The sequence below is a fragment of the Mobula hypostoma genome, chromosome 3 (assembly GCF_963921235.1).
Source record: "Mobula hypostoma chromosome 3, sMobHyp1.1, whole genome shotgun sequence".
NCBI classification, from domain to species: Eukaryota; Metazoa; Chordata; class Chondrichthyes; order Myliobatiformes; family Myliobatidae; genus Mobula; species Mobula hypostoma.
The window spans coordinates 156,385,515-156,409,939 of record NC_086099.1 but is presented as its reverse complement, the minus strand read 5'-3'; the positions used below and the strand labels follow the sequence as shown (position 1 = coordinate 156,409,939).

At 39.7% G+C, this 24,425-nt stretch overlaps 1 protein-coding gene across 10 annotated transcripts in view; it reads left to right on the top strand.

Annotated features, from left to right (window-relative positions):
• The window catches only part of cobl (cordon-bleu WH2 repeat protein), a 294,795-nt gene that overhangs the window by 246,667 nt on the left and 23,703 nt on the right, over nucleotides 1–24,425 (top strand). For all 10 annotated transcript variants that reach the window (XM_063043965.1, XM_063043967.1, XM_063043966.1 and 7 more), the window contains 4 exons: nucleotides 7,089–7,186; nucleotides 7,504–9,509; nucleotides 9,610–9,729; nucleotides 20,708–20,959. In XM_063043965.1, the coding sequence (XP_062900035.1) occupies nucleotides 7,089–7,186; nucleotides 7,504–9,509; nucleotides 9,610–9,729; nucleotides 20,708–20,959 (2,476 nt within the window). The remainder of the gene's footprint in view (nucleotides 1–7,088; nucleotides 7,187–7,503; nucleotides 9,510–9,609; nucleotides 9,730–20,707; nucleotides 20,960–24,425) is intronic.

The window sequence follows — 24,425 nt, the reverse complement described above, 5'->3', positions numbered from 1 at the left end:
ATGTGTGGTAAGTGCCTTGCTCAAGGACACAACACGCTACCTCAGCTGAGGCTCGAACTAGCGACCTTCAGATCACTAGACCAACACCTTAACCAGATGGCCACGTGCCAACACATACAAATTACTTTAAGATGTGCAATTTAAGGAATGTTTATAAAGATACTCTGAATAAACACAAGAAATTCTGCAAATGCTGGAAATCCAGAGCAAACTTGGAATAAAGCCATATGAAGAGATAAGAAGGCCCTCTTGTAAAAATGAAACAGGTTCAGATAGTTACTGCAAATTTACTGGGTTCCAAGGAGAATTACCATCCAATTCACCATTGTGATATAAAGTTACAAAACTATTTCAGTCCTGTACCATTGGGGATCATGGCAAGCTCTAAGTCGGGAACTCCGCAGTCAGCTGTCAGGAAACATGATTGGTGAATGTAGATCATTCTTAAAAAAAAGTCTGAACAATGGTGCATTGTTGAATGCCATGCTATGAAATACATTTGTGAGTATATTAACAGTTAAGCACAACCAGTACATCTCTGGTGCAGACTCAGAGCATATTTGGATGCTCAGACTAGATATTAATCAGGCACTATGTTCATCAGCTGCAGCATAAATGGAAACCACAGAAAGCTGTGACCTCATAGCTTGGCATATATTCACTCCACTGTTCTTCAAACCAGTAAGTCAACCCACTTTAATGAAGAGTTTAGAAGGAGCAGCACCAGGCACACCTAAGAATGAGTTGCCAACCCAGTAAAGCAGCAGCATGGGATTACATACATGCTAACTAGCATGCAATGGACCATTTAGTGATCTTTTCATTATGAATCAGATCAAAACTTTGAAGCCCTTCCACATGGATTCATAAATGGACAATTAAACAACCAATGGTAGTAGGCGATTTCTTTAAAGATGCTGATGACAAGCATGCAAGTGCAACAAACAAAGCTGAGACATCCAGCCAGGAGTTCTAAATCAATAATTCCTCTTGGTCTCTTGAGATCCCTAACATTACAGAAGTCAGTCTTCAGCCTATCTTTTTCCAATCTATGTGATATTAAGAAAAGGTAGAGAGGACAGGATATAGCAAAGGATACCATCCCAGCTGATCAGTAAAAAACTGCCCTCCAGAACTAACCATACCCCTAATCAATCAGTTCAAATGTAATAACAATATTGGCATCTGCCTAACGATCTGGAAAATTCCCTAGGCATTCCCTGTTCATAAAGAGCAGGATAAGTCCAGTCTAGTTAATTACCATTGCCAGTAAAGTAATAGAAGGTGTCAATGACAAACCTACTAAGCAGTACGTTCTCTCCAATACTCTTTTCGCTGATGCCCAGTTTGTGTTCTCCAGGATCACTCTCTTCAGAACTTATCACAAGCTTGGTCCAAGCCTGGGCCAAGGAGTGGAGTTCCAGAGCTGAAGGGTGACTGCATTGGATGTCAAGGCAGCATTTCACAAAGGGTGACATAAAGTTGTTCTGGTAAAAATGAAGACAATGTGCCTCACCTTGTAGAAATTACCACCTTGTTAGAGTCATATCTCAGTTGTGAGATATTGAGGAATGTGGTTGTTTATGATGGAGATAAATCATTCCTGTCTACGGACTTCATAGCAGGAGTTCCTCAGGGCAGCATCGGTGGCCTAACCACCTTCAACAGCTACGTCAAAGATATTTTTTTCAGCCATAAAGGTCAGATATGAGGATATTTAGTTATCGTTACATAGTATAGACCATAAGATCATAAGATATAGGAGCAGAAGTAGTCCATTCAGCCCATTGCATCTGCTCTGCCATTCAATCATAGCTGATCCAATTCTTCCAGTCATCCCCACTCCCCTGCCTTCTCCCCATACTCTTTTATGCCCTGGCTAATCAAGAAACTATCTACCTCTGTCTTAAATGCACCTAATGCCTTGGCCTCCACAGCCGCTCGTGACAACAAATTCCACAGATTTACCACCCTCTGACTAAAGTAATTTCTCCGCATCTCTGTTCTAAATGGACGTCCTTCAATCTTGAAGTCGTGCCTCTTGTCCTAGACTCCCCAACCATGGGAAATAACTTTGCCATATCTAATCTGTTCAGGCCTTTTAACATTCAGAATGTTTCTATGAGATCCCCCTCATTCTCCTGAAGTCCAGGGAATACAGCCCAAGAGCTGCCAGACGTTCCTCATACGGTAACTCTTTCATCCCTGGAGTCACTCTCGTGAATCTTCTCTGAACCCTCTCCAATGTCAGTATATCCTTTCTAAAATAAGGAGCCCAAAACTGCACGCAATACTCCAAGAATATTCAATTCCATTTGCAAGACAAGAAAATTAGGTTGTGTGTGCTGGTAAGAAGGCAAGGCCAAAACGACACTCAAGCATGGACTGATGTAACAAGTAACAAGTTTGAGCCACAGAAATGTGAACCATCATTTCCAATAAGAAAATTTTGATGACCCCCCCCATGATAATTAATGGCACATCACTGTTGACTAGATATTCAACTGAAAAGGTGAAAAAAATTGTGGAAAAAACGGGAGCCCTGGGCATCCTGTGATGACTGATTTAACCCTGACATTGCGAGTTTTCTATCATCATGATGGGGAAAAAGCAGATAACAGCATGAGGGCCTGGGGCAAGTGCTTGTTCACCTACTGACCACAACTAAGTCTGTAAGGGTAGCTGATTGTTAGATCTGCAAGTTGCTGCCTTGTTTTCGCTGGTAGATTTCTCACTCCCGGAGGACACTTCTTACTACCAAATGGTTGATAAAATTTGATGCCTGCAAACAAAATGACATATTGACATTACTAATTAACCTGCACAGGACATTGATTCCCTGCTCCCAAATGTGAAGTATACTAAATTACAGCAGATTGAGGACCATTTCTCATAACTTAATCCTCTCTCTTGCCCTTCCTGGGAGCTAAAAGTTTTTATTTGCATAATTAGGTGAATATTTTTCATATTTTGTTCACTAGGTTCAGACTTTTTAAGAGAGGAACTAATAAAACCAATCAAAATATATAGCTTATTTTCAATTCATGTTTGATAGGCAGTATGTTTGTGCGTGTTGCTGCCTTCGTAACTCAGAAAAAAACATCAAAAAACCCATGTTTTTCATTTCTAAACTCATAAATATTTAGCCAATTATACTATTTCACATATTTTAATGTTTTTATGTGCAGCATTTTAAGTAGTGATTGAATAACAAGGTAAGAACATGTATAGAGATAATTTATGCAGGAGGGAGCTATTTGGCCCATGTCTGTACCAGCTGAGAACTATTCAACATAATCTACATTCTAGCATTTGATTTGGAGTTCTGCAGATCACAGATTGTCAAGGTCACACCAGGCAGTATATATAAGACTGCATACTCTTGTTTTCTGGGTTTGTTTATATAAGAGTTAAATGCAGCTGTGTCCATTGTTTATTGTACTTCCATCCAAACAAGCCTGGCGTAGTAGATAAGGAAACTGGTACAACAGGTTCAGTTTCAAAACACTTATCGATCCTACTAAAAGTATCCTGTCATATTCTCTTTGTAGCTGTAAGCTGAGAAGTATATACTGTATTCTGCTTCTCAAGACCTTTAGCTGTCTGCTCACGGATCAGGCTATCTTCTTCCTTGATGATCCTAGGCAGTGCCTTCAGAGGGAAACCTGGTTCCCTTCACGTCAGCAGGACCCTCTCCTAGCATAATTGGTTGACTATGCTCACAGAAAAACTTGGATAACCAGTGACAGCACAACTGCTCTGGCTCACTGACTGTTAAAAGCTGTCTTTAAGCTTCAAAATCATTTGGGAACTCTGTACAAACATTGTAAGAAGTATTCACTCGCTCCTGATTTCTCATTTTCATTTTAATAGGGCTGAGTCAGATTTAATCTGATACAGGATCTGTCAGCATATTTGCCATTCAAGGAGCAGAGAATATTGTGGATGTTAGTCTTGTGCCAGTGAACAGATGTAATGAGGAATTTGGAATATATATAAGAATCATAAACACAAGAGATTCTGCAGATTATGGAAGTCTTGAACAACACACACACAAAATGCTGGAGGAATTCAGAAAGTCAGGCAGCATCTATAGAGGAGTAAACAGTTAATGTTTCAGGCTGAGATCCTTCATCAGGACTGGAAAGGAAGGGGGCAGAAGCCAAAATAAAAAGGTGTGGGGAGGGGCAGGTGATAGGTGAGACCTGCTGAGGGGAAGGTGAGTGTGTGGAGGAGTGACAATGAAGTAAGAAGAAGATAGAAGGCAGCGGTAAGTCCTTCAGTGTGATACAACACTTCACCTGCACGACTACTGCCCTATTGTATCTGGTGCTCCACAGAGCGACCTCCTTTACATCAGTCAGATTAATGTAGGTTATGGTACCTCCCAGTTTTCACTCATTTCAATTCAACTTCCCATTCCTATTCCAGCATGTCTGTCCATGGCCTCTCTTACTCCCACTATGATGCTATACTCAGGTTGGAGGAGCAACACCTCATATTCTGTCTGGGTAGACACCAACCTGATGTTATGAACATCAATTTCTCTAACTTCTGGTAGTCATATCCCCCACCCCTTCCCTCTTTTTCCATTCCCCATTCTGGTTAACCTCTCACCCCATCTCATCTGTCTATCACCTCTGTCTGGCTTCCTTCCTCCTTCCCTTTCTTCCATGGTCCACTGTTCTCTCCTATTAGATTCCTTCCTCTTCAGCCCCTTACCACTTTCAGTTATTACCTCCCACCTTCTTACTTCATCCCCCTTCCCCACTCACCCATCTTCCCCCTCACCTGGTTTCACTTAGTGCCTACCAGTACCCCTTTCCCTCCCCTTTTCTTATTCATGCTTGTGCCCTCTTCCTTTCCTGTCCTGGTGAGTGGTCTCAGCCCAAAATGTTCACTGCTTATTCCTCTTTATTGATGCTGTCTGACTCACTGAGTTCCTCCAGCATTTTCAACGTTTGAAGTAAATTTATTCTCAAAGTACATGTATCTCACCATATACAACCCTGAGATTTGTTTTCTTTACTCAAGAAATCCAATAACCATAATAGAATCAATGAAAGACCACACCCAACAGGGTGGACAACCAGTGTGCAAAAGACAACAAATTGTGCAAATGCAAAAGAAAAAAAAAAGAAATAAAAATAATAAATAAGCAATAAATATCAGTAACATAAGATGAAGAGTCCTTGAAAGTGAGTTCATACATTATGGGAACAAATCAGTGATGGGGCAAGTGAAGTTGAGTGAAGTTATCCACTCTGGTTCAAAAACCTGATGGTTGAGGGGTAACTACTGTTCCCAAACCTGGTGGTGTGAGCTTTGAGGCTCCTGTACCTTCTACCTGATGGCAGCAGTGAGAGGAGACCATGATCTGGCTGGAGAGTGTCTTGGATGATGGATGCTGCTTTTCACAACGTTCCATATAGATGTGCACAGTGTTGTCAGGGCATTACCTGTGATGGATTGGACTGCATTTTGTGCACATTGCTGGATGTAATAATCAGAGATTGGAATAGACGTAAAATTTATTTGTTTTAAAACACACTTAACTGATATAAAGTAACTGATATTAGTATTAATTTTATGAAAACAAAACACTTGACTTTTCCATCTAGTTCTGTGGCCTCATTCGGAAGAATAGATGCTCTAGCCCTGGCTGGTGTTAAACTGAGGGACTAGGTATAAAATTTATCAGCTTGTCACCTCAGTGTGATTGAGATCACTATCTGACCAGTGTTGAGTCTAGCAGTAGAACAGGAAGGCAGATGAGTTGATATCTGTCCATCATGCTGCAAACCCTAAGCCAGTCAGAAACTAGCTGGTGATTTTCTCTAGAACTAGTGGATGAAGAGAGGATGTAATCTGGACCATTGCTTTATGATATATATCATGTAAATGGAGAAGCTGTGAAATGCTGTTTCAGACAACTTCTGCAATCCGTACAGATAACCACATTACCATGTCTTCCTAGAAAGAAGTGTAGTCCCTTTTGCACTTCCATGAAGAAACTCCAGTCGAAAACAAAACTGTGCTGATATATTTACTTCTTTCTGTGAGAGCAAATTGTATTCCATACCTCAAATTTCTGGATAGTGATTTGTTAATACTGTAAGGGCAAATTTCCAGAAGACAAACTGCTATATCATAGAGGTTGCCTGTGCTTTATAAATGTAAGCAAAATCAGATTTTAGCTAATTTGTTTTATCCATTTGCTTTGGAGTCAATATTTCTTCTGTAGTTAGAGTTACTAAATAAGGTGTTCACTTGAAGCATGAGCAGTCAATGCCACTAATAAGCATTGGAAACTTGATCTTTACTGAATGAAATTTTCTTAAGACCATAAGATATAGGAGCAGAAGTAAGCCATTTGGCCCATTGAGTCTGCTTCGCCATTCAGTCATGGCTGATCCAATTCTTCCCGTCATCCCAATTCCCATGCCTTCTCCCCAGACCCTTTGATGCCCTGACTAATCAAGAACCTATCTATCTCTTCCTTAAATGCACCCAATGACTTGGCCTCCACAGCCGCTCGTGACAACAAATTCCACAGATTTACCACCCTCTGACTAAAGTAATTTCTCTGCATCTCTGTTCTAAATGGACGTCCTTCAATCCTGAAGTCACGCCCTCTTGTCCTAGACTCCCCTACCATGGGAAATAACTTTGCCATATCTAATCTGTTCAGGACCTTTTTACTATCTGCTCAGTTACTCCTTGGCTTGAGTGCATATACTACTACTTGTATAAAATATCTATTAAAAAGGTGTATTTAAAGGTATTACTGCTATAGCAACTGCTTGAATATTGCTGTAGGTGAGCCAAGTGTGTAAAGTGTACAGAAGATATCAGTTATTATCAGATAAAACAGTGCCAAACTGGATTTCAGTTAATGAAGGCATGCTTTGAATCTCAGTGAAGAACTGGCCTGGACAAAACTTTAGAAGTAATGAAGATTTCCAAAAATTCAAAACCTAAATAATAGAAGGACATTATATTTGAATAACTATTATAGCATATTATCTTAAGGAAATTGCATAGATAATGTTGCATTTAATCTTTTAACCCTTACCTATGCAACTAAGATATGAAACTGCCGCATATGATGAATCTAACTGGAAAGAGGAAGATATTGCAGCGCAGGTGAATCTTTCATTGGTTGAACTGGATGCAGAACTGACAGGTAAGAATGACTTCGTTGGGTGTTCCCTCACACTGAAAATGAAATCTTTATATTCCTCTGTCTCTCCCTCTGTCCCTGTCCCTCTCTCTCTGTCCTTGGTCTCTCCCTCTGTCCCTTTACCCCTCCCTCTCTCCCCACAGTGTAATGCTCTAGATAAGCAGGATTTATATTAAATGCCTTTCAACAAAATTTGAGACGTTAGGTGGATGGGTAAGCATTCTTAAAGCAAATCAATCAACCTTCGATTAGAAGTTTCTGTTTGCAACCCGGAGGTTTTATTTTAAACATATAGCAATTTCTGAATATTTCTTTGGCAGCTATTCAAGAAGAAATGGCCAACAAAACATCTTCTACAATGTCTGACAGAACAGTTGATGAACAGGAAACTATTCCAGTGACAATCATTGATGAAGTACCATGGACTTGCCAAGAGAGAGGTGAAAAGAAGATATTTCTGGAAAAGAAGCCCATACCTTCAAAAGTTGGAGAATTATCTCATGCAGACAGGAATGTGGAATTTAACTCAAAAATAACAACTGGAATTTTCATAACCAATACTTGTGAGCTGCCACCTTCTGAAATTTCATCTAACACATCCTATGCTTCAAATGTGTTCCATTGTACAGATATGCCAAGTGAGCCCATCAATAAAACAATAGAAAATTTGCACACAGAGATTAAAGCTGTTCAGGATGATATAAAGCCAGGAGAAAATAAATTGAAAACTGCTTTCATTACAACCGAACTGGAGTATGATATTCAAGTTAGAGACAATGGTAAACAGAAGATGCACAGCATTGTACCTGCAGAAGTTGACACAGTAGCACTGCAAAATAGACAATGCCATTTAAAACATGGGAGGCAAGTTGAGAGGTTTTCAGCAGCAGTTCATTCTCCACAACACATACTTACATCTGACAGATGTTTAAACACTGCCAACAAACCTACTAATGAACATTTTCCAAAAAAAGGTAGGAGAACATTCACAGTTATTCCACCAAAGCCAATTGTGAAACCTCAGCAAAGAGATAACTTGTCACCAAAAATATCTGCTATCAAGATTGATGATCAGGGCAATGCAGTGATCAATGAAATGAGAAGTAAAGAGACTGCAACAAACAGTTCAGCCAAGGAATCACTTGTAGGGAGGACAAAGGCATTTTGGAATGTGAAAAGTATAGATAAGGATAATTTGCAGTGTGCCAATCCAGATAAAACTATGACATTAAGTAAATCAGAATTCACAGCTGGTGAGTTGCAGCTACAAGAGCCAGAAAAACAATTAACAGATATATTCCCTACATCTAATGCATCTACAACTTACACAGTATCTGCAACTACCAAGGCAATTGAAACATATCCACAATGCGGTAAAGAATCAGTTATGCCATTAAATGAAAACGCAAGCGTACCAGTAAATAGACAGCCTAAAATAACAATCAATTTTATCAGGCCTTGCAGACGAACCTCAAGCCAATATGTTGCCTCAGCAATTTCCCATTACACAGGACTACAATTAACTAACACTGACACTAGTAGTGAATCTAAGGTTCAGTCTGGTACCGGATTTGATGGTAACTCTGATGACAAAGGTAAATTCAGATCTGCTCAGGAGAAGTCTTCTCCAAAGTCTTCAAAGAGAAATTCCATTGGAAGCCATCTGAAAACAGAGTTTGCACTTTATTCCCGCTGTAACACAAATAATGCTACAAAAGGGCTCAACAAAACAAATGTTTTGTTACAGGAAAGTGTTAATACTAAAGCTGTTCCAAATCAGAACTGCTTAATTAAGAATATATCAGAACAAATGAATGCTTTTAATGAAATTACTTCCCAATCACAACAGTCCCAGTTAATCACAAAGGAATGTGTTTCCACTAACGAGCAATGCACTACCGCAAAAAGTCTGATTCCACAAACTACATTCCAATCATCTCTTCTGACAGATGGGATCTCCAGTGTTCCAAGTGATCAAACAATTAACATGACCAATACTCTTGCGTTCACTCCAGCATCAACTTCATTTTCAGACTCTGTTAAAACTCATTCTACTAAAGCAAAGGAGAGTGAGAGCATCTCAAATAATCATTCTGCCTCAAATCTGCAAACATCTTCTGTTCCTGCAACAGCAACAGAGGATGCTGGCATCTCAGAACATTCACCATACTTTTACAAAAACAACATCAAACCAAATACCAACATGTTTGGCCCTGTCAAGAAATTCAAACCCATTATTCAGAAGCCAGCTAAGGAAGATGAGTGCATACATAGCTCTCTGATGAAAGCTATCCAGTCGGGACAAAATAAGGAACGACTTAGAAAGGTATGAAACATTAGATTGTTTAATTATTTTCTGATGATAAATCCAGATGTTTCAATACATCCTCACTGATTAATGTTCTCTTGCTGTATATTTTTACCAGACGTCCAATAAAGTAATGCACAGCAACCAGAACAAATCTTCAGTGACTGTAATAGAGAATGAACACTCTGCTCTCTTGTCATCAATAAGAGCACACAGTGGTATTTCAAAACTGAAAAAGGTAAAAACGGTAGCCGTGAATTATATTTTTCTTTTCAATTTTCAGGAAAAAAATCATGTTTCATTGCCATCACATCACTCTGACTCAAAAGAATGCAATATTTAACACTTAGCATGAAGTGCTTGGTTTAAATAAAAGGAGGCAAATTTTGCTCATTGTGGCTGGCAGTTCTTAAGGGGTGTCATTGGCATTCAGACACCCCTGTGGAAATCCCAGACTTGTGTAGGGAAGCCCAGGACTTGCTGAATGATAATTAATGCTTCACCTGTCACCTTGCCTCATGAGGCTCATTGGTGAAGCCTGATAATGTTAGGATGTCCCAGCAACATGCTGAAGAATTCCTTCCTGCTCTTATGCAGAAAGTTATGAGATTGGGACTGAGAGGAAAAGTGGATCAGCCACGATGAAATGGCAGAGTAGGCACGATGAGCCAAAGGTCCTAATTCGGCTCCTATATCCTATGGTTTATACCAAGGCAAACCTGGAAAGTGATAGAGAACACATTCATTTGAATGGAGTCTTGGCTCAAGGAATGCGGAAGGCATTTTCATTTTGAATTATTTTACTTCAGTGTTTCAATGATTATTTATTTTAAATGTTATTTTTGTGTAAGTTAATTACTTTGATCAATTTTAATAGTTTGAAATAATTTGAATGGTGGACTGCTTCAGAAATTTAACAAATACCAAGTTTCTGACCTCACTTTTACCTTCTGCCAAAGCCTATCAGGATGTTCCACAGCTTGCTGTTGAAACCCTGTTGACAACCATGAGGGCAATAAGACTGGCTCTCTCTATATATATAGTCAAAGAAGTGTTGGTGGGCTGCTGAGTGCCTCAGGTGAATTATTCTCCATGGTGGGCCAATTGACAGGAAGATCCAGCCCAACAGAAAAGTAATAATTTAAACAACTGTGAGTGAAGAAGATCGAAGTATTTATTCCTTTTCATTCAAATATTAAAATTGAATCTCCTAGGTAGAAAATTGTTTTGAAGCTAAATCTATGAATTGGTAGCTTATTTAAATGTTGTCTTGTTATTTCTTGTTATATATGTCAGCTAGATTATGAACACCAGAATGTCTGTTAGTATAGGTGGACTGCACTTAAACTGTGGTCCAGCCTTAATTTTGAGACCATAGTGAGTTTTTAAATTACTTTTTTAAATATTCGTGCCAAATAAAATTTGAGCTTTTTCTGCCAAAATAATTTCAACATGCTAAATAAATACTAGATCTCTCTAAAAACTTGATTAGTGGAAAGTGGGCATTGTAAAATAAGTATGCCCAAGGCAAAGAATATACTTGTGAATATACTTAACCATGATTAAGAAATTATTTCACCTTGCCATTCTTTGAATGACTGATAGTTTAATTACTTGTGTTGAAACCTGTATTGAATTGTTACCTGTGAAGTTAGTTCAGGTAGGGTCATAATTCAAAAATATTAAGAACCTTGGATTGCTTAAGAGAATAGTCATAGTCATACTTTATTGATCCCGGGGGAAATTGGTTTTCGTTACAGTTGCTCCATAAATAATAAATAGTAACAGAACCATAAATAGTTAAATAGTAATATGTAAATTATGCCAGTAAATTATGAAATAAGTCCAGGACCAGCCTATTGACTCAGGATGTCTGACCCTCCAAGGGAGGAGTTGTAAAGTTTGATGGCCACAGGCAGGAATGACTTCCTACGACGCTCAGTGCTGCATCTCGGTGGAATGAGTCTCTGGCTGAATGTACTCCTGTGCCCACCCAGTACATTATGTAGTGGATGGGAGACATTGTCCAAGATGGCATGCAACTTGGACAGCGTCCTCTTTTCAGACACCACCGTCAGAGAGTCCAGTTCCATCCCCACAACATCACTGGCCTTACGAATGAGTTTGTTGATTCTGTTGGTGTCTGCCACCCTCAGCCTGCTGCCCCAGCACACAACAGCAAACATGATAGCACTGGCCACCACAGACTCGTAGAACATCCTCAGCATCGTCCGGCAAATGTTAAAGGACCTCAGTCTCCTCAGGAAATAGAGACGGCTCTGACCCTTCTTGTAGACAGCCTCAGTGTTCTTTGACCAGTCCAGTTTATTGTCAATTTGTATCCCCAGGTATTTATAATCCTCCACCACGTCCACACTGACCCCCTGGATGGAAACAGGGGAATCTGGGAAAGTCAGACAGTAAGATAACAAAGCAAGAGTGTTTTCATTGAACCACTGTACACCATGTAGTCCTTGGAAAAAATGATTGAATTTACAAGTTCTGTTTATTTTTAGCTATGTATCTGCACTGTCATTGGCACCAGCTGTTCCTGAATACTAGGAGTAATGTTATCATGCCCACAACATTTTTCATATTTTAGTTCAAGTATAAGCTGTAGGTCAAGAGATGGTAATTGCGTTATAAATTAAATTGCTGCCTTCCTAGGCCATGACAGCTGTTCTCCACATGACTAAATTTACAAATTTTCACTTCTGCGTGCTCCACATACGTACAGTTGATGTCAGAAGTTTACATACACCTTAGGCAAATCCATTTAAACTCAGTTTTTCACAATTTCTGACATTTAATCCTAGAAAACATTCTCTGTCTTAGGTCAGTTAGGGTCACTACTTTATCTTATGAATGTGAAATGTCAGAATAATAGTAGAGAGAATGATTTATTTCAGCTTTTATTTCTTTCATCAGTTTCCCAGTGGGGTCAGAAGTTTACATACACATTGTTAGTATTTGGTAGCATTGCTTTTAAATTGTTTAACTTGGGTCAAATGTTTTGGGTAGCCTTCCACAAGCTTCTCACAGTATGTTGCTGGAATTTTGTTCCACTCCTCCGGACAGAACTGGTGTAACTGAGTCAGGTTTATAGGCCTCCTTGCTCACACACACTTTTTCAGTTCTGCCCACAAATTTTCTATCGGATTGAGGTCAGGGCTTTGTGATGCTCCAATACCCTGACTTTGTTGTCCTTAAGCAATTTTGCCACAGCTTTGGAGGTATACTTGTGGTCATTGTCCATTTGGAAGACCCATTTGCGACCGAGCTTTAACTTCCTGACTGATATCTTGAGATTTTGCTTCAATATATCCACATAATTTTCCTTCCTCATGATGCCATCTATTTTGTGAAGTGCACCAGTCCCTTCTGCAGCAAAGCACCCCCACAACATGATGCTGCCACCTCCATGCTTCACGGTTGGGATGGTGTTCTTTGGCTTGCAAGCCTCACCCTTTTTCCTCCAAACGTAACGATGGTCATTATGGCCAAACAGTCCAATTTTTGTTTCATCAGACCAGAGGACATTTCTCCAGAAAGTAAGATCTTTGTCCTCATGTGCACTAGCAAACTGTAGTCTGGCTTTTTTATGGCAGTTTTGGAGCAGTGGCTTCTTCCTTGCTGAGCAGCCTTTCAGGTTATGTTGATACAGGACTCGTTTTACTGTGGATATAGATACTTGTCTACCTGTTTCCTTCAGCATCTTCACAAGGTCCATTGCTGTTATTCTGGGATTGATTTGCACTTTTCGCGCCAAAGTACGTTCATCTCTAGGAGACAGAATGTGTCTCCTTCCTGAGCAGTATGACAGCTGCATGGTCCCATGGTGTTTATACTTGCGTACTATTGTTTGTACAGATGAACGTAGTACCTTCAGGCATTTGGAAATTGCTCCCAAGGATGAACCAGACTTGACATCATTTTCTGACCTCAGTCCGATAGAAAATTTGTGGGCAGAACTGAAAAAGCGTGTGTGAGCAAGGAGGCCTACAAACCTGTCTCAGTTACACCAGTTCTGTCTGGAGGAATGGAACAAAATTCCAGCAACTTACTGTGAGAAGCTTGTGGAAGGTTATCCAAAACATTTGACCAAAGTTAAACAACTTAAAGGCAATGCTACCAAATACTAACAAAGTGTATGTAAACTTCTCACTCATTGGGAAAGTGATGAAAGAAATAAAAGCTGAAATAAATCATTCTCTCTACTATTATTCTGATTTCACATTCTTAAAATAAAAGTAGTGATCCCAACTGACCTAAGACAGAGAATGTTTTCCAGGATTAAATGTCAGGAATTGTGATAAACTGAGTTTAAATGTATTTGACTAAGATGTATGTAAACTTCTGACTTAAACTGTATGCACGATGACCTACCGCCTCAAGAGCTGTTTAACTTTAACACCGCAAACACGAGGGAATCTGCAGACGCTGGGATTTCACACAACACACATCAAAGTTGCTGGTGAACGCAGCAGGCCAGGCAGCATCTGTAGGAAGCGGTACAGTCGACGTTTCAGGCTGAGACCCTTCGTCAGGACTAACTGAAGGAAGAGTGAGTAAGAGATTTGAGAGGGGGAGGGGGAGATCCGAAATGATAGGAGAAGACAGGAGGGGGAGGATGGAGCCAAGAGCTGGACAGTTGATTGGCAAAAGGGATATGAGAGGATCATGGGACAGGAGGCCCAGGGAGAAAGAAAAGGGGGGGAAGCCCAGAGAATGGGCAAGGAGTATAGTGAGAGGGACAGAGGGAGAAAAAGAGAGAGAGAAAAGAATATATATATATCATAATAATAAATAAATAATGGATGGGGTACGAGGGGGAGGTGGGGCATTAACGGAAGTTTGAAAAGTCAATGTTCATGCCATCAGGTTGGAGGCTACCCAGACGGAATATAAGGTTTTGTTCCTCCAACCTGAATGTGGCTTCATCTTGACAGTAGAGGAGGTCGTGGATAGACATATCAGAATGGGAATGGGACGTGGAATTAAAATGTGTGGCCACTGGGAGATCCTGCTTTCTCTGGCGGACAGAGCATAGGTGTTCAACGAAACGGTCTCCCAGCCTGCATCGGGTCTCACCAATATATAGAAGGCTGCCTCGGGAGCACCACACGCATACTGCGTCCAGTTCTCTACTTTAACACCTTTAGCAAATTTAACACCTTTCAGTTCTGATTAAAGGCCTTTGAACCAAAACACTAACCCAAGTACTTACTATATTTAATGGTGAAGGGGTATGTAGCAGCTTGCAAACCTGTGAAGGTGTTATGAAAATACTGCCAGCTTTTAGAATTTTATCTTGGTGAGGTGGCTGGGCAGCCACCCTTAAAGGCTTGCATTATTAGACTCCAAATAAGAGAGGAAAGGAGAGTTTGTAAAAGCTAGAGTTAAAAATCAAAGAGGAGGAAGAATGACTGGGATGGGTGTGTCTTCCATTATGTTGATAATCAGGAATTCTTTCTGCTTCACTTAGGCTTGTATCATAGGTTCTTACCTGTTTGTTGGAGCAATTAGCCAGACCCTGGTATCTGAAAAGCAGGAGCAACAGCAGTGATCCCTTCCTTGTAGAGCACTTATATGACAGCTATAATTACATGCTTACTTTTTGGAGTGAGACTTTTCCCCATGAGTTTGAGTCAGAAATCAGAACGCTACCACTGAGCTTAGTTAGATAAAATGTTGTTTCTAATTTTAAAAATTTGGACTGTAAAGAAGGATATTGTGGTCTTACTAGTTAAGCTTCTTTTTGTGATGGTAACAGTTCATAACATGTACAAGAAATGAAAATAGAAGTTGCTGAGACAGCACAGGAAACTTATCAATATTTAACAGAAAATAGCTAGGTTAATGTACTGGAGTTAAAATGCCATCAGTTTGGACAACTGAAGAAAAGAGCCTTTTTAGAGAACTTAAGTTTAACATTTTTTCTTAGATTGAAGGAGATTAGTATTTCTAACTAACATCAAAGAATTATTTTATGAGATATGTCTCCCTCGTCTTGATGACACTGTTGTACATCCATGAAGAGTAAGGAGTCAGATTTACAAATAACCAATGCAAACAAAATGCTGGAGGAGCTCAGAAAGTTAGGCAGAATCTATGGAGGGGAATAAACAGTCGACATTTTGAGCTGAGACCCTTCACCGGGACTGGAAAGGAAGGAGGCAGAAACCAGAATAAGAATGTTGGGGGAAGGGGAGGAATACAGTCTGGCAGGTGATAGGTGAAACCAGGTGAGGGGTGGCAGAAGGGATGAGGTAAGAAGCTGGGAGGTGATAGCTGGAAGAGGTACTTGTATTAGCTGGTAAACAGAGCTGGAAGTTATTTGAATGGTGAACTGGGTTAAATGCTGGATTTCTGGTGTTAACTGGATGACATTGTTGTTTCCTTCTATGAACCAATACGTAATTAAGCTAGAATATATTCAGTCCAGCCTGCCACTCAAAGTTACCCCATGCTGTTTCCTGCTGTTGCACTTTTAAACGTATCAGATGGAAGGCTCTGCTACTGCGGTTTGAGGTCCAGCTCCTGAGTTGCATTGATGATCTTTAGCTCATGGTTTTACTGCTACGTCACTAAACATTTCAAGACATGTTCCCGGGAAGAAGATGCAATGGAATCAGAACTAAAATGGGTCATTACATCATCAGATAAAAATGCATTGCTGACAGCACTCTTGTACAGAGAACCTAGTACAAACACCCTCTTCCCTTTGATCAGGTGGAAACCTGAGTTCTAGGAGTCTGGTGCAAACTCCTGTCCTTATAACACACACAAGATGCTGGAGGAACTCAGCAGGCCAGGCTGCATCTTTGGGAAAGAGTAAACAGTCGATGTTTCGGGCCAAGACCGCTGTGTTGAGAACCTGCCCCTCACTGATTCTCTCGCATCACGGAATTGCAAATACTTTCTAGATTTGGATTTGAGATATTGCCTTGGAAGGCTGGTATTGGGCAAGCCAAGATGATTTGACAGATGAATGTGTGGCTGACGAATTGGTGCAGGGAACAGGATTTCAGATTTCTGGATAATTTGTATCTCTTCTGGGAAAAGTATGACCTGTTTAAAAAAAAGGACTTTTTACACCTGAACTCAAACGGGAGCAATATCCCTGCTGGCAGTTCTGCTAGAGCTTGTTGGGGAAGGTTTAAACTAATTTGGCAGGAGGTTGGAAACAGTACTGATAGGACAGAAGATGGGGCAGTTGGTATGCAGGTAGATGCGTGTGTAGTAAGACTGTAGGAAGGATAGGAAAATTATTGCGCAAAATTGAAATCTGTGGGATGGCCTAAAGTGTTCCTTTAAACCAAATAGGGTGCAGGACTGCATTCTGGTTGGTAAAAAAATTTGACCCATTTTTGACACAGCAAGAAAGAGACTGGGAGCTAGGATGTCTGTCACTGCATTGTCATCTATTCCCCAGTAATGACCTGCATTCAATATGCTACCCAGGCTGCAGCTCTGAATCCTATAACTCAGCTTTAAATGGCCACACTGCTCACTCCAGCATGTTCAACATCAGCCTTGAGGGGATTATAGTTGAAGAGCCTCTTCCCCTTTGTTCAGAACATCTGTGTTCCAAAACTGGATTTGACAGGTGAATCCAGTGGTGGACCAGAAATTCAGATGAGGCAACAAGCTTAACTCTGAGTTCCATGTTGCAGTGCACAGGCATGGAAAATGACACATGAGGTGGACATTATGAGGGATTTGCCATAGAATTGTTGGTATTGAACTTATCCTTATCTGTTGTTGCATTTGAATGGACAAAGATTGAAAAGCAGGGCAAGGTATCTTTGCTCATAACTGCTATTGTCAGGCCAGATCACCGCTTGTAAAAAAAAGTCATTTTGCATATAGACAAGCAGATTGTTTTTCTCAGTAGTCCTTACAATTCCTTACTGAAAAATATTGTCCTTACTATTGACACTTGAGAACCAGAGAAGCATCAAACTTTGAACACCTTAGCATAGGAGGGAATAAGCTACACCAGTGCAAATAAGGATCCGGTTCAATACATTTCTGATCACTTCTTTTGGATTCGAAAGGCTTTACATCGAGCAATGTGCAGTTCTGGTCACTGTGCATTACGTAAAGGATGTGGAAGCTTTAAAGAGAATGTAGAAGAGCTTTACCAGGTTGTTGCCAAGAAGGGAGAGTGTTGTTTAGAAAATTGTTCTTTAATGGGACAACAGCTTGTATTGTTTTTGTTGCTGGAGTCTCTGGGGCAACCTGTCAGAAGTATATAGTAAGTGATAGGGTAGATAGACCAAATCACTTTCCCAGGGTGGAAATGTCAAATACTATCGGACATAGGTTAGAGGTGTGAGGGGGCAAATTTAAAGGTGAATTATGAGGCAAGATTTTGTTACACAGATGGTACCTGAAATGTGCAACCAGTGGAAATGGTGGAATCGGATACCTTAAGTAGATTCAGACAGACATGTGAACAGTCAGGGAACAGAGGGAAGTGGGTCTTTGCAGGCAGCTGGAATTAGTTTGGCAAGTGAAATTAATATTAGTGTAAGTGGATGCTTAATGGGGGAGCATAGACTTGATAATACAAAGAGCCTGTTTCTGTGCTACATGTTTCAGTGACGCATGTGGCTGTTGATCGTCATGGTTAGCACAGACTTCATGGGCCTCCTGTGCTGTACTGTTATATGTATTATGACAAATTTTCAAACTGTAATTAGAATATTTTGATCTGATAGAAGTGTGGATATCTTTGCATTAGATAAGTACAAATGCTTAATCATGTATCCATATTTATATGCAGTAGAGGAATGAATTTATTTTAAATTGAATGGTTCTAAACAGTTTGAAAAAATGTTTCAAAGGACCACGTAGAGCATTTTATCGCTTCTGTCACAACATAATTTCAAGAGCAACACTAATAATGGGTAGAAAAATTCATTAGGAATATGTACGTCCTTTTACAAAATTATGAAACCATTATAAAATTATAACTGTCATTGCATAAAAACACTGGAAAAGATTGAGTTCCAAAAGAACACAAATATAAATAGTCCAAATTATCTGAAAAACTTAATTATGAAAATAAGGTTAAAAGGAAATGGGAGTGATGGAACTGTTGTATGGAGTATCATCTATCATGGAACTGTGTAACTGTCATTATTTGAAACATGGAATATAATTCAGGTTATAAAAGATTTTGACACTTTTAACAAAATAGAAAAAGGGGAAGTATAGAAATGAAGATGAGACTAACCAACGCAAATAAAATTACCCAAAAGCAGGAGACGACTGAGTATTGTCAATAAAACTCAAAATTTAAAGAGACACAAGAAGTTCAGTATTGAAAATCAGAAACTGAAAAAATTAAAATGTGGATCATTTGTCATTCTCACCTCTTTCTCTGAAGAAAGTGGGGAATAATTGTTTCTTTTGATGAAGCGCATAAAATAGGAACACCTGATGTTCTGCTGGAAGCCAGTGAAATTCAAGTTAATATACCCTGGTTGCCACAATACAAGGTCATGAAAGATACCACATACATGAAAGTTGTTCTACTTTGTCACCAGTGCTCTGTTTTGCTTTCGACACCAAGTAAGCATTGATGAAGGGGATCAGCCTGAAACATCAACTGTACTCTTTTCCCGTAGTTGCTGCCTGACCTGCTGAGTTCCTCGAGTATTTTGTGGGTGTTGCTTGCATTTCCGACATTTGCAGATTTTCTCTTGTTTAACAGAGAAACAAGAGAATGTTTAACAACATTGCAGGAATTCTGTTAAATGTTATTAATAAATAAACTGCAATGTCTCAGGTTTTCATGAACAGAGCTTGCACAATATAACTTACCTCAAGGCAAAAATGAGTTGGCACAAGTGGCAGCAACCCATCACCTCCCAGTTGCGCTTACTGTCTTTTATGTAAGTTTTCATAGGGAGAACGATGACACACCTACAGAAACACCCCAACCTGTCATTTCAATCTCTGAGGTTGATGTCCAGGCATCCTTAAAGAGGATGAATGCACGAAAGGCATCTGGTCCAGATGGTATACCTGGCAGAGGACTAAAGAGCTGAGCGGATCAACTGGGAATAGTATTTATTGACATATTCAACCTCTTGCTTCTACAGTCTAAGGTTCCCATCTTCTCCATGAAGGCATCTATTGTACTGGTGCCCAAGAAGAGTGTGATGACCTGCCTCAATGACTGGCGGCCAGCAGCATTTATGTCAACCACGATAAAGTGCTTTGAGATATTGGATCTAACACAGTTGAACTTCTGTCTCAGAAATTATCTGGATCTGCAACAAGTCAACAGTAGATGTGATTTCTCTGGCTCTTCACCGTGCTCTGGACCATCTGGACAACAGGAATTCTTTACGTCAGACTGCTGTTAATCAACTACTGCTCAGTCTTCAACACAATCATCCCATCTAAACTCACCCTCACGTTACAAGACCTAGACCTCTGTAGCTCCATCTTCAACTGGATACACAACTTCCTCATTGGCCGACCTCAATCAGTGAGGATTGGAACATCTCCTCAACACTAATCAACATGGGGGCACCACAAAATTGCTTGCTTAGCTACCTGCTCCACTCTATATACTGTACACATGAATGTGGCTAAGCACAGTTCAAATACCATTGTCAAATTCACCAGCGACACTGCTGTTGTTGGATGAATCACAGGCTGTGATGAGTCAGCTTACCAGAGTGAGGTAGGGCACCAAGTGGTGCCCCAGTAACAACCTCTTGCTCGACATTAACAAAACTAAAGAGCTGATTATTGACTTAAAGAGGCGAATATGTGCCAGTCTACATTCGGGAATTGGTGGTGGAGAGAGTCAGCAACTTTAAATGCCAGGTTATTATCATAGCATAGGTAGCTTTGCGGCTGCAGGGCAGTGCAATATGTAAAGAAAATTTATGGCAAGAAATATGAGAGCATAAAGTGAGATTGTGTTTATGGATTTATGGTCCATTTAGAAGGGAAAGAATCTGTTCCTAAAACATTGAGTGTGTGTTTTCAGGCTCCTGTGCCTCCTCCCTGATGGTAGTGATGAGAAGAAGGCATGCCCTGGGTAATGAGGGACATTAAATAATTGACAAAGTAATAATTGGCATGACAAAGTCATTTATATGGGCAGTAGTTTTACTTGCATTACTAGAAATGTTGCAATTTTTCATATAATTCATATTTTTGGTAAAAACAAATTGCTGTTTTGACAGACAACTTTCACAGCTTCTAAAGAAATACAGGACTCAAAAAATGTTGCATCTTCTACATCAACAAAAGAATATTTTCAAACAAGACAACCAGAACCACAATCTTCTTCCCCTCCTCCTCCACCACCTCCACTGGCTTCAGATTTTACAAAAACTGGGAAGTTTTCAACCACATCTATTCTTAATCAAGAAGATGCACGAACTGCATTATTGAAGGCAATTCAGTCTGGAACTGGTGCAGCACGTTTAAGAAAGGTATGAAATTTTAAATAGATGCTCAGGTCTCTTTCCCTCTTTTATATTACAATGGTAACTACTTAACTTTCATTGATTTTTTTTCAGTAACCAATGTCAGACGTACTTTCTGGAAGACATGAAAAAAGTTGTTTTTAACTTCTGTCCTTTAGATTATGTACAAGCAAGACTGAATTAAATGGAGAAATAAGCTTTTGTAATAAAAACCTTTGCAGCTGAAGTTCCATGGGTGTCATTAGCTCAACAAATGTGCACTCTCAAATCAAATGAAGGAAAACTAGCCTCAGAAGGCTTTCCTTTGGTCTATTCAGTACAAGACAAAAGACACTCAGGAGTCAGAACTACACTTGGTTCACTCCATGACTAAGTTATCTTTCCTGAGCCTTAAAAGCAGCCTAGTATTGCACATTTGTGTGTTGAGTTATTGTACAGGTTGCCAGAAAGCAGGTCAGAATGCAAGACAGCAGATTATTTAGCCTGGAATCTGATACAATCATGGACTGGGGTTCTACAAACAGGAACAAACAGCAAACTTTTTTTTTTGCCTGAAACCCATGAATGGCTATTGGATTTTGTACAGATGGGCACTGCAGTTCATGCTGGCACTCAACTAACATATTCACATCCAGAAAATTTGCAAATTTGATAAGAAATCCTCAGATAATTTATAAATCTGATTAAGAAAACATTGGAAGGATTACAAAGCTAGTGCAGAGCATCTGCAAATCATGGCAGACTAGTTATTTATTCTGTGTATGCATGAAGCACACCTGACCTTGGACCTTCTAGGTCACAAACATAATTTGGTAGCATTTTCCTACTTGATGCCAGAACTGTACTTGTGCCTGTGGCTTGGCAATTCTTCAGGCCAGCTCAGTGTAAGAAAGTCCTTGCTATATTCATGATAAATGCTTTCCAATGCCCATCCACACCATTAAGCAGACAAGGTCAGTCATTGACAATCTAAAGAACTAACACATTGAATGTTTTACCATATATTATCCACATTAGTACTGAGATAATGTTCGATTATCAGTCTGCCTACAGATTTGTTTGCATTCTTGCATAAAATAGGATGCTGAGATGTTGCTCTGAAGAGCTGGCAGATACATCCATCATCCTTAGAAGTACTGTATTTAGGGATCAGGCTTTCAGAATTGATATTTTTCAGAGTCCCCAGTGTAACTGAGTCCACCTGTAGCTTAGCTGAGAGAGACATTTTTGATTTTTATTCATGTCTTTAGTCTTAGGCTATCCTTCAAGATTAGGACATGTGTTGCTACTCAGGGTCCATAAATTCAAAAACCAATGTGAGAAATGCAGACCGCAGACCCCACAGTCACCAGAATTTGCATGCTGGCATGGCACAGAGGTAGTCTGAGAAGTGTTGACCTCCTACTCCTCTATGTTGGACTATGTTTTCCAACACATGGGCTCAGAATCTGAGTGCCATCATTAAAGCATTTCCTCTGCTTTTTAACTACAAAGAGATCTAGCAAACATCATCCGCAGGAAAAGTCATCGCAGAATTCTCCACTATTACCTCCAACAGGCAAAATGCTTCATTCCAAATTTGCTTCATAATGATATGCAAGCAATGATCCTCACCAACCTATCTACTACAGATCAGTATCAAACAAGGCTGCATAGAAGCCTGATGTTTTTTCTGATATACTATATCTTTTTGCTACATTGTCTCTCTCCTTCAACAAATTTTTTGTGGAGTGAAATTAATCTTCAGAACTATTGGGAGACTCTTCAAGCTGCAGTAACTACACTACTGGACCGAGGTCACCCTGACCGCGCTGGTTGACCTGCAGTATGCAGACAATGCTTGTTGTGCAAGTATCTGGAGGTCAAATTCCATGTCAATGATGACTCACTTATGACACTGGAAAGATGCTACCAAAGCTGTCTCTTAAAAAAATCCAAATCCACTGGATGGTTAAGCAAACATGCATCAGAATTATCTCGAAGTCCAATATCCTCAGTCCTAATTACAAAAGGCAAGTTATATTTGGGTGTCCCACACAGGAAATTTGTTGGAGGAGAGAGACAACATTGCAGGAAGATACAGTAATACCAGTATTTCAAATTCTGTATGTGGGAAGAAGTTACCAGGCAGATAGTGGAAAAATTAAGAATGTTATTAAATATATTAAAAAAATGCTGTATCTCCACTAAGTCCTAGGAATATCAGCCCATATGCACTCAATATGGAGAAACAAGGCCATATTGTTTACCCAACCCTAATGAAATTCCTTGAAGGAAACAAAAATGTTTCTACTTCATCTTTGTGGAATGTATGCTAAATATCGTACATACCTATTCCTTGGGGGCCACAGTAGTGTAGCAGTTAGTACAATGCTATTATAGATCGGGGCATTGGAATTCCAAGTTCAATTCTATATCATCCGCAAGGAGTATGTATGTCCTCCCTGTGGAGTGCGTGGGTTTTTCTCCACGTTCTCTGGTTTCGTCCCTCAATCCAAAAATTAGTAAGTTACTGAGTCATTGTAATTTGTCTCGTGATTGGGATAAGGTTAAATCAGGGGTTGTTGCTAAAGGGCTGGGAGGGTGGAGGGCTTATTCTGTGGTGTATCTCTAAATAAGATAAAATAAATGAGATATTCATGCAAGCCACAGCTAGATTTTAAGGTAGCACTCAAATTGTTATTTTATATCTGCCTTCCTTTTTCATATGCTTGAATGCACAATTTGTGAAGGGCTGAACCATGGAGGATCAAAGACTCAGTGATCTTTGAATTTATTGTTCCAGTCAGCCTCCTCAAATGCACAAGCACAAATGTGGTCAGGTCAAATTAAGGTGGCAATTGAAATTATGAAGCAATATTTACAGTATGTGGAAAGCACATGAAGATGCCTCATACAGTACCAGCTGATCAAAGTTTTAAAAAAAAATCTGTGATTTGCTGAATCTTGCACATTTCCTTTACAAGGATATCTGCTTGGAGGACCTGCAGCTTTCAACAGTCAGTGGAGGCCAAAAAAAAAGGATTGATTGACAAAGCTGTTTGTCATTTCAGGACAAATTCTCCTGGAAAAAAAACATTGCTTTTACACTCAAAACACTGTTTTGCTTCTCTTCAATAATAAATTTGAATCCTTAAGAACTTCCATCCTCTCATTTTGTATACCTTTCCACGATTTGAATTTCAGTTTTGAAATTCAGTTTCAGTTTTACTGTACCTTTTAGAATCAGAATCAGGTTTATTATGTGTCATGGAATTTGTTGACTTTGAGGTAGCAGTACATTGCAGTACATAATATTTTTTAAAAGATGGACTATAGAAAGCATATGATATATATTAAATAGGTAAATTAAATAAGTAGCGTAAAAATAGAAATAAAAACTGTAGTGAGGTAGTGCTCATAGGTTCGATGTCCATTTTGAAACCAGATGGCAGAGGAAAAGAAGCTGTTTCTGAATCGTTGAGTGTGTGTC